The sequence below is a fragment of the Lathyrus oleraceus genome, chromosome 5 (assembly GCF_024323335.1).
Source record: "Lathyrus oleraceus cultivar Zhongwan6 chromosome 5, CAAS_Psat_ZW6_1.0, whole genome shotgun sequence".
NCBI lineage: Eukaryota > Viridiplantae > Streptophyta > Magnoliopsida > Fabales > Fabaceae > Lathyrus > Lathyrus oleraceus.
In genome coordinates, this window is record NC_066583.1 from 87,075,284 (window position 1) to 87,086,448 (window position 11,165).

At 33.8% G+C, this 11,165-nt stretch overlaps 2 protein-coding genes across 5 annotated transcripts; one reads left to right on the plus strand and one right to left on the minus strand.

The window, feature by feature from the left end:
* Positions 1–806: 806 nt before the first annotated feature.
* Positions 807–5,757, plus strand: LOC127087736 (cysteine--tRNA ligase, chloroplastic/mitochondrial). 4 transcript variants are annotated; one of them, XM_051028665.1, is made up of 9 exons: positions 807–1,326; positions 1,450–1,513; positions 2,646–2,807; positions 3,039–3,209; positions 3,336–3,617; positions 3,746–3,871; positions 4,021–4,224; positions 5,053–5,154; positions 5,325–5,757. In XM_051028665.1, exons 1-9 carry the CDS (start codon positions 962–964, stop codon positions 5,547–5,549), a joined length of 1,701 nt encoding a protein of 566 aa, XP_050884622.1. In that variant the 5' UTR covers positions 807–961; the 3' UTR covers positions 5,550–5,757. The 4 variants fall into 4 exon arrangements, with proteins under 4 accessions (XP_050884622.1, XP_050884623.1, XP_050884624.1 ...); XM_051028666.1 differs by having other exon boundaries at positions 824–1,326; positions 1,446–1,513; XM_051028667.1 differs by having other exon boundaries at positions 1,098–1,326; positions 1,446–1,513; positions 2,615–2,807.
* A 76-nt stretch (positions 5,758–5,833) lies between these two features.
* LOC127087737 (calcium uptake protein, mitochondrial) lies at positions 5,834–8,081 on the minus strand. The gene is made up of 7 exons (XM_051028669.1): positions 7,550–8,081; positions 7,379–7,446; positions 7,026–7,249; positions 6,851–6,934; positions 6,541–6,739; positions 6,131–6,427; positions 5,834–6,049 (listed from the first exon to the last, which is right to left on the minus strand). Exons 1-7 carry the CDS (start codon positions 7,821–7,823, stop codon positions 5,834–5,836), a joined length of 1,362 nt encoding a protein of 453 aa, XP_050884626.1. The 5' UTR covers positions 7,824–8,081.
* Between the last annotated feature and the right edge of the window lie 3,084 nt (positions 8,082–11,165).

Here is an 11,165-nt window from a genome sequence, read left to right on the forward strand (position 1 = left end):
GCAAAATTCACATACACTTGTTTTGACATAAACCCTAATTTTGGGTCAAGTTCGCAGGGACCTAACTCACTCATTTTTTATTATTTTGAGGTGGGACCCAAGTGCATTGGAAAATTTAAGATGTATATTTCAAATGTTATGTTGGACAAAAATTCATATTCCTAAAAGAAACACATGCAATAATACAAAACATTATCGGTCAGATAATAGTTGAAAAACTCAGAAGTCCAACTTCAACTGCCCATAACTTTCTCATAAAAAATCCAAATGATGCAAAATTTATATCCAAATTCATTGTCTTGAAAAGATCTACAACTTTCATGTTGGAAGTTTTTTCATTTGAGGTTTTTTTAAGGGAGGCGCCAATTGGATTGGCGCCCCCTCTTAAAAATTACACATAGGCGCCAATTGGATTGGCTAGGGCAGGTGCCCTAGCCAATCCAATTGGCGCCTCCTTGCAATTTTTAAGAGGGGGCGCCAATCCAATTGACGCCTCCCTCTAAAAGTGGGGTATATTGGGAATTTTTTTGAAAACTGAGTTATTTTGGGAATTTCTTCGAAATTGTGGGTTATCTCGGTAAATTTGCCTGATATGTACATGGAGGTTTTTCCATCCCCAAATAAATTTTGGAAAAAATATGAGACAAAAATGAATTTAGACATATTTCACTGAATCAAAGAATACGTGTTCGAAGATGCATTTATGAAATCTAAAAGATATTTTTAAATTCTATCGGGGTGAGTTGAACCTCTTGGGTGAGGTGGGATTTGCCATTCCCAATTTTTTACTATCAGGTGTTTGTTAGCATTTAAATAGAGAAGCGAGGAAAAGCCCCTGTATTTAATAAAAAGGGGGAGCGCGAGCGAATACATTTGACTCAGTTCAACTCGCCCGAGCGAACTCGAATGTTGATAACACAATCGTAAGAACCAAAACAGAACCAGTAGCACGAAAAACCCAATGGGCACCTTCTCTCTTCTCAAATGCTACACACCCTTCTCCTCCATGCTTTTCGCCCACTCCCCTCGAACCCTTCTCTCCGGCTACCGCGCCGCCGTCTTCAGAAAAAAGAAGTTTCCTTCCTTTCGCGCCGTCTCCTCTTCTCAGCCATCGACGGCGGAGAAGAGTTCCAATGACGGTGAAAGTTTCCGTTCGAAGAGTCCATCGCCGGAAGTATGGCTTCACAACACAATGAGTAAGAAGAAAGAGCTTTTCAAACCGAAAGTTGAGTCGAAAGTTGGAATGTACGTTTGTGGAGTCACTGCTTATGATCTCAGCCATATTGGTCATGCTCGTGTTTACGTCAATTTCGATCTTCTTTATAGGTTACTCTCTTCTATTGAAAAATACCCTAATGCAAAAAAATGATTCTTTTTTGTTAATCTGCACAAATTGTGATTTGGGTGCTAATTAGTTTTTGTTCCGTGTTCTGTTTGACAATTAGGCAGATATTTTAAGCACTTGGGATTGGAAGTTTGTTATGTTCGCAATTTTACTGATGTAGATGATAAGGTGAGTGTCTATTTGGCATTTGCTTTCTTTTTGTGCTGTTCTCTTGGTATTTTTTCAGTAGGGTCTGTTTGGTTTGACTTACTTGATTTCACCTAACACAAACTACGATACTGTTTTAGAGAGATTATGCGTGTGTGTTTGGTTCTGCGGTGAAAAATATTGATTTTGAATGAATTGATTATGTAAAATTGATTCTAGCTAAAAGTGAGTTGAACTTAAAGTGGTTTATGTTTGGATAAATTTATGTAGAAGTGAGTTGATCAGCATATTTCAATGTAAATTTACATTTAAACTCAAAAACTACAAATTCTAGCTTCAAGTAGAATCATTTTTGGAGGGAGAATCAATTTTACTTTAGATAAACCAAGTACTACAAAATCATTCCAAAATCAATCTACACCTCTAGAGTTACTTTTGGCTCTTCCAAAAGCTAAACCAAACATATACTATGTATACTTATAAGTTATGACAGTTTACAGCTTATTACCATAAGCTCTACTGGATAACCAATGATAAGCTTTTATGCTAAAAGCACTTAGATAAGCTGTTTTTCCAAACATGGCCTCGTTGTGCTTACTTGCCATGAGTCACAACATCAATTTTTAAAACTGCTTTTGATGTTTCTTTGTGATCTTATATAAATCGGCACCATTAAGGCATTTACCTTCATAGTTTGGTAAAAAGCTCCAACTTATTGATAAACATATGTTTTAATGATTTCTTTTAACTTTGGTTTGATTTGGTTAAGTTTTGAACGTATTGAAAATACTGATTGTAACATAGTTGAAGAAACATTTTTCTTCAAAATACATTTTTTGGAATTAGCTACTTAATGTTACTTTACACCGAGTGGAAGAGGGAAATGAGGTTCTAGGGGAATCGTTGATTGGTTTAAGGTAATAATGTATCTGAGTTCTGTCTATGCGAATATGAAGTTAATCCTTTTGACAATCTATACCATTTCTTGTCTCTTGACCATTCCCTTTGTTATCCTATAACTTGTACTTTTAGAGTTTGGAGGACCTTGAGAAATTTTGGGAATTTTGATTGTTTTTATATTGCTAGTTCAAAGTACCCATTACTTTTTAATTGGTATTACAGGATCTTAGTCTGCAATTTTCAAATTATGTAGATAATTGCTAGATCAAAGGAGTTAGGAGAAGATCCAATCAGTTTGAGTCGTCGCTATTGTGAAGAGTTCTGTCAAGACATGGTAACTCTTAATTGTTTGCCTCCAACAGTGGAACCAAAAGTCTCTGAGCACATAACCCAAATCATTGATATGATTGAGAAGGTACCATCATCTTTAATTTTAATATGGTATTAAAATGAAAATCAGAAGATTGACAAATTCCATATCGATGTTTTGTATTTCATTTCTAAGAAAACTTACACTGATAAGATATCGGCAATTTGGTATATGAGATGATTCACATCATAATGTATTATTATCACACTCTTTTATGAATCAAATTCAGAAGTTATAGTAGTGGTTCATTGTTAATCAGTTAATACTTGTTGACAGATTCTTAATAATGGGTATGCCTACAATGTTGATGGGGATGTATACTTTAATGTAGAAAATTTTCCAGAATATGGGAAGTTGTCTAGTCGAGGTCTAGAAGATAATCGAGCTGGTGAGAGGGTTGCTGTTGATTCAAGGAAGAAAAATCCTGCTGATTTTGCTCTTTGGAAGGTATAAATATATTGGGGATAGATAGTCTTATCCGAGATATGTTACATATGTTGATCTAATTATATATTTTAAATTGATGATTAGTTTGAAACTTATCTATAGTGGATTTTCAATGTTTTTCTGCAGTCTGTAAAGCCAGGAGAGCCATTTTGGGATAGTCCCTGGGGTCCTGGAAGACCTGGGTGGCATATTGAATGCAGTGCTATGAGTGAAGCTTATCTTGGTTACTCTTTTGACATCCACGGTGGAGGGATTGATCTTGTATTTCCTCACCATGAAAATGAAATTGCTCAGAGTTGTGCTGCTTGTAGCAAAAGTGATATTAGTGTATGGATGCATAATGGTTTTGTCACCATTGACTCTGTGAAGATGTCTAAATCTCTCGGAAACTTTTTCACAATACGGCAGGTGACACAGTCCTCACAGTTTAGGCTTATTTTTTGTTTTAGGACGATTGTATAATATCTTTCACGTTTGTTGTTGGCTACCACTCGAAAGGGTTAAGTTCTTATTCCACAAACCTTTCATGTTTGCAGGTTGTAGATGTTTACCATCCACTGGCTTTGAGATATTTTCTGATGAGTGCTCATTATAGATCTCCCATGAACTACTCTAACATACACCTTGAAAGTGCTTCAGACCGTGTTTTTTATATATACGAGGTACTGCTTTATTTGGCTAGAAACTGACTTTTTCCCCCTTGTTCTGCGTGCTGTTGTTGATGCATTGGTAACCATAATTTTTTTAAGCATTTGTTCATTATATATGCTGTGTAGTGTAGAAGTGTATTGATAGTTATGTTTGTTTGCAGACATTACATGCATGCGAAAGCTTGCTGAACCAGCATGATCAGACAGTTAGGAAAGACTCCGTCCCGTCAGATACTTTGAGTATTATTGATAATCTCTATACTGTTTTTCTGACCTCAATGTCTGATGATCTTCACACTCCAGTTGCATTGGCCGGACTATCTGACCCACTTAAATTAATTAACGACTTGCTGCATACTCGCAAGGTATTATACTTTCTCTTGCGTACAGACATGGAAGACAGATGTTCTAATGTGAAACTTCGTGTCTATCTCTCTTTGTAAACTTTGTTACATGATAGTAAATATGGCGGTGTCTATTCCATGCATGCAGCTAAGGTTTTAAATCGTGGTTGCAAACATTGTAGAGAATTTCAGTCAAATGTGGCCACAGCCTCAATCGAATATGTGTTGGGGAAACAGAAAAAACCTTGATATTTTTCTTATACTTCATATTTCTAATAATACTTATATATCTACCATTCCATATAGGTTCATGCTAAAGTAATATGGTTTTAGATAAAAGAATGAGGAAAGAGGGAGAAATAAAGGCTTTGAGTTGTGATTATGGATTAATGGTATTGATAAAAATGATACAAAAGGCGAAGAACCACCTTTATTTATACTAATATACTAGGTTCCTAATTAAAATCACATAGGGATATTAATCCTAAGAGATAATCTACTATACAATTTTAGATAATATTGATTTATTATTATGAGATATTTTCATATCTTCCAACAGTTTAATTAGATCTAGTTCATAAAGAAAAATTTACTTGTTAATTGTTATATAATGCCAATGACCCAATCGTGGCAAAGGTTAAACTAATGGATATTTTGGGGACTCTTGGTGGTCTTGCAGCTAATCTTGTAAAATATGAATACTACTTTTCAGACTTCCAGTGGTGGAAATGCAACTTCAGAACTGTTATCTTGTGGATGATGTCATATGAATACTTGTTATTTGTTATCAACACAAAATATATCGCATGATTATTGTTTTTAACATTTCTAAGTTCATATTCCTTGCAGGGGAAAAAACAACAATTTCGAATAGAATCACTTGCAGCGTTGAATAAGAGCATTGGGGACGTCCTAACTGTTTTAGGTCTTATGCCTTCAAGTTACTCTGAGGTATGAGTATGAATACATTTTAATTTATTTAAGTGTTTGGTTTCTCTCACTTTTACAATTATTGGCATTCAATATCATGTTCATTAGGTTTCTGTGTGTTACATAGCTAATAATATTGTTCCAAATGCCTTCTCTTTCTTGTAATATGTAAAATCAATGTGATTCTGCAGGTTTTGCAACAGCTTAAGGAAAAAGCTCTGAAGCGTGCAAACGTGACAGAAGGTGAAATCTTGCAGAAGATCGAAGAACGGGATGCTGCTAGAATACAAAAAGAGTACGCCAAATCCGATGACATAAGGAAAGATTTGGCCGTTCTTGGTATTGCTCTTATGGATAGTCCAAATGGCACAACTTGGAGACCTACCATTCCTCTTCCGATTCAAGAGCAGCTCTAGTCAAAATAAGCATTACTTGTCCAACATTTGCAAAGCAAAATCAGAGGAAACCGCCCTTCCTCAATCCTTGATGCCTTAAAGCTATGAATTAGAATTTTTGTTTCGATAAAAAAGTGCGCGAGGTTACGGTTGAATTAATTGATATTTTTTTTTATAGAATATTGATAATAAGCCCCATTGAAATGATAAATTAGTATTTGAAATTAAAGATTGTTAATCAATTTGATTCTTCTGTCATCCAACAGGATAAGAAATTCTGAGGTTGTATGCATTTACAAGTTTAATCAGGAAAATGACTGTGAACCTGGAGATTTGTCCATACAGTTCCAGCAACATGATAAGAAACCTATGAATCCTGTCTCCACATGTCCACCAACATCTCCCTCTCTTTTGTGCAGCACTCTAATAAACTCATTTGAGCTTAGATTTCCATCTCCACTTGTGTCAAACAGATGGAAAACAATCTCAACCACATTCTCAGAAAGAGCTAAACCACAAACCTGAAACCAAAAAAACATGATTCATTCTATCTGATGGCATAGTTTATAAAACTGAGAGATTAACTCAGATAAACAGCGTACACTTGATGCAGCATGCCTAAAATCGTCTCTCGTTAAAAGGCCATTTACTTTTGCAAAGCTGAAAAGCGCCAATGAAAGTGGTACTAATTTTTTCCGCATATCTGCGAAGTTTTTGAACTCCTCAAATGTGATGCGTACATTATTGAATCTAGGATTATTGTTCATTTCATCAACCCTTTCGAGTAACTTGTTCAGATGACTCACGTCTGCAGAAGCAACTATAGTGTGTGCAAAATCCTTTGCTGATATGGTTTTTCGCGATTTGAAGTCATAATGAACAAACTCCAACCTCAAAATCTATACACATAATATTCTAATCAGTTTGCATACACAATCACATATAAGATCACTAAAATAACTTTCTTAATTTGTCCGAGTCTTATGGCAGAAAGAAATAATTGAAAACATACTTCCTCATGCAAATCTCTTATAAAATGCACAAATTTATCATGTCCGAGGCGACCTTTTCCTTCTTTACCAAATAAGTATTCCACCATCTTTCCATTTTCTACGGAGGCATCGGCCTCTAGATCCCTTCGATGAACACCATGTCTGCTCTGAGATCGCATTGATGCCATCACTCTTTTGAATTCTTCTTTGTCTATCTCCCTAAAGATGGTTAAAACTAGTTAAGCATCAATGTACAATGATGATGCTCAACATATAACAAGCTAGTATAGAAATATTAGAAGTGCATCACATAGAATGAGTAGTACTAACCCATCATTATCCATGTCAAACATTTTGAATACTGCAGAAAAGCTTGATTCTGCGATGCTAAGCAGTGTTACCAAGAATAAATACCTATTGCAGTTAATATAAACAGTATAAGTTAAGACCTTAGCCAATATTCACCACAATTTTCCCATAATAGTAGAAAATTCAGAAAACTCACTCCCTGAATGATATAAGACCATCACCATTTACATCGAAAAGCATAAAAAATTCCGAAGGAGGACATAACAAATGTCCAGGACTTCTTTCGCCTTTCAAAGATCCATCTCTAACAAGATTTGATTCAGATGGAGGGAAAACAGGAACAACTGCACGCATTAAATCTGCATGATTCATAAGAACTTCCCCTTCTGGTGTACGAGAAGATGCGAAGTATTCGAAAACCTTAATGCAGAAGAGCATAAATTGTTAATGTAAAAGATTTTTCAATTTTTACCATTATATTGAAAGTATGTATGAACATTAAACTCATATATACATATTAAGAAGCTAATTAGCAGAGAATAAAAACACCTTCTCGGGTGGACTATGCAACCTTATGCGCTTCTCATAGTTGAAGAAAACTTTACTTCTGTACGCGTCTGCAACATGGCATCAATTATGAAATGAGATAGAGAAATTATAACGTAGAACTCGAATATGATCGACTAAGGTAACTTGGAAGTAAAGTTATACATTCCATACCTCCAAAGAGAAAGTGATTGTTATTGGAACTCTCAGGAAGTGATGATTTTGTAAAAGCATTGTTTAAGAAATGAGAGTCGAAATGTGAATTGTGTTTGGAGAAGTAATAGAGAAGAGCCAAAGCAGAGGCAAGAGCAAAGGGTGAAATCCAGTTTGGATATCGCGGTGGGTTGGAATTAGGTAAGGGTGGTGCAGGGGAAGAAGATGCTGGAGATGAAGTTGTGAAGCGTTGGATGAAGATGGAGGTTCGACGGAGAGTAGAAAAGAAAGACATGGTAATGGCATGCTCTTGATGTCTGAAAGGTGAAATGAAGAAGAAGATAGAAAATTGAAAGATGTTTTTCTTTTGTTTGGTAAAGCTAAGGTGGCAAGGCAAGTATCAGAACATTAAAAGTAGAACAGTATATTTGTACATTGTTTGTAGGTAACAAACATGGTGTAGAAAATATTGATATGAATTATCAATGGTGCTAGAGTATATTATGATTAAGTGATTATCAATGGGTAGGGTAAGGAGAGTGATCATTGCTTCTTGTCCAAACTCTTCAAAATATCAGTGAGGAGTGATCCATTGTCTCTCTAGTCCAAACCCTTCAATATATATCAATCATTCAGCACTACAGGAAGATTTTCTTCATCTCCATTCTCATGAATTTCCATATAGAAAATGTTGAATTTTATTAAGTTTTGTTTAAATTAATTAATTAAAATAAATATTAAATCAATTATTAAAACTTGTTATTGCATTTATTTAATAAATAAATGTTATATATCAAACTATGTTATTCAATAGTCTTTGATAGATGAATCATTTTTTAGTTAGTTTACGGAGATATCTCTCTCTTTTTATGGTGGTTATACAATCTGACTACTATATTAGGTCATATATTCTGAATTGTCATATCAACCGTTAGTATGTAGTTATGTCTCTCTACAACTCCGTTTTTTGTTGAGGGGTGCCAAACATTGTGTATTGAGCCTCAATTCCACATTCATCAAAAAATTGCGACGAGTTATGGATTCTTCAAGTTTCAAAATATTCTCCTACCTCACACATTTGTCCCTATTTTCAATTCAATAGTAGCCGTAAAGGACTTGAATGTATACAAAGAACTAGATTTTTCTTGCAGAAGATCTATCCAACCAAATCTTGAGAAATCGTCTATATAAGTGATTAAATACCTATATCCACTCATAGAAGCATGTGTAATGGATCTACACATGTATGAGTGAATCAATTGCAACACACTATCACAACTATTCACCTTTGAATTCCTAGCTTTAACAATCATCTTTTCTTGAGACAATTAGTACAAGTGTCAAAATAAAAGAAATAAAGATTAAGGAAAATATTATCTTTGACTAGTCTTTCGATGCGGGGCCAGAAATGTGTCATAAACATCTGTCATAACATAAAAGAAATGTTATCTTTTCTACCACACTTAGACCTTATAATATAATTAACAAATATTTCATCCATTTTTAACATATATAAACCATCATTTAAAATTCTAGAACCAACAACGGTGGATTTAAAAAAAACGGTCGATTTTTTATTACCAAAATTAAAAGTGTAATCACATTTGTCTAAAGCTGAAACATAAATCAAATTCCTTCTTATGAAAGAGACACAAACTATATCTTTTAAAACCTAATGTGTCTTGAAGGTGAAAGCAAAGAAACTACTCATATTTCTAATGCATATACTATAATTCCATCTCCCACAACAACCTTAGCCTTAATATCACTTATTTTCCGCAGGATTTTGAACCCCTTAAAATAATTCACAATATAAATAGTTATATCTGAATCTAACTACCAAGTATCAGAAGGAACATATATTATACCGGATTCAAAACAAGCTAAAGCGAAAGGTATACCATGTTTCTTAAGTTTATTTTTCAGAAAAAAAGCCACCTCCCTTATAACCATACTTTTTGCAATACTTAAAAGTCCCTTTAAAGAACTCCTCTTTAAAGTATTTCTTCTTAGCCTCCAAATATTGGACCATTTTCCCCATTTTCTTGTCATCTGGAAGATATTATCCTAAATTATAGCTCTAGTTGATATCCTTTATGTGTGAGTTGGAAGAAAAAAAAAACTAATACTATGAGATTTAGCCTTTTTGAGATAATCCTCTTCTTAGATTACTATTACAACCATTTTATCAATAATTCATTCAACTTTATAGGTACTTTAAGAGGTTAATATCAAAATAAAGAGGGAAATATTCAAGGACCTTCCAAATCAAGACACTTTCTCCAATCTCAACCTTAAGAGCCTTCAGCTTATTATAGTAGTTCTTTAGTATATACTTTCGCACCCAATTGCCAACATTATAGTTTGTGTGGTCAGACCAATAAAGGTACTCGTACGTTTTTGGTTTGTCATAGTTTCAGATAGACTTATTTTGCATAAAGGCTATTTTGAGTTTCAGTAGACTTATTTTGTTAAGAATGTGATTGAACCTAACTCAACCCTATAAAACTGAATTGTAGGGTGAGAATTGCCTCCACTAATAAACACGTGTTTATACCATATATTAGAATTTCAAAGTATAAGCTTTACATGAAATATATTTTGATGAAGAAAATGAACTATCAAAGAAGGAAAAGCTTCACAAACATAAGCATTGGAATCTACAAGTATTATGAACCTTTGAATGAAAGAAATCTCAAGATATGGAATGAAGTGCTATGATCATTAAGTCAAGGTACCAATTTCAATTTCAATGTATATTACTTTAATGGCTCAAAATATTTCAGGCATCTTCATCTCCAACCTTCTTGCATCATGAAACATCATAGTATTTGGTTCATAAGATTAAATTGCAGTATTTATCCCTTTTGATAAAGTGGTAATCGATTACAACCACAAATTTTCTTGAAAAAATTTAAAACGTTATAGTTGTAATCGGTTACACCCTGTCCATAGCCTATTACCACCAAAGCAATGGCTAATTTTCTAAAACAATGTGTTTTCAAAATGTGGCAAAGATTCATGGTATCATTTCATATCATTGCATTAATTCAAAGTGGTGTTTTATGATGTATATAAATTAATACACATCATATTTTCAAATCACCTCTTCCAAATTCAATTTTTACATACAATTCTTCAAATATTTTTATGTGTCATTCATTTGCCAAAACCTTGAAACTTCATGCATTTCATATAGTGATTTAAAGCACTCAAAGCCTGTACATTTAGAATTATCATATTGAAAGGGAAAAACAATTTTATATCTCTTGGAACCAAGCCAAGACATTCAATTCTAAAAGTTTGTGTTTCTATCTTAATCACCAATTTTGTGGTGTTAAAGTGTTTGTATAAGAAAGTAGGGTGATTTCTTGTATGTGATTGATAGAAGGTTGTAATTTAGTCTTGGAGAAGCCTTGTACCAATATCATATAGTGGAAAATCCTTCAAGATGTAAATGGACTAGATGTACCCTTGATTATAAGAGGGACTATTATACATCATTTCGCCATTTGCCTTTTATGCCTTTTAATTTTGTGCATTCAATACTCATAAACAAGTTTCAATCATTAACTTATTTTCAGAATAATTAAGATTATAGAACATTTGCATAAAACTAGAAAAATCCTATAAATCT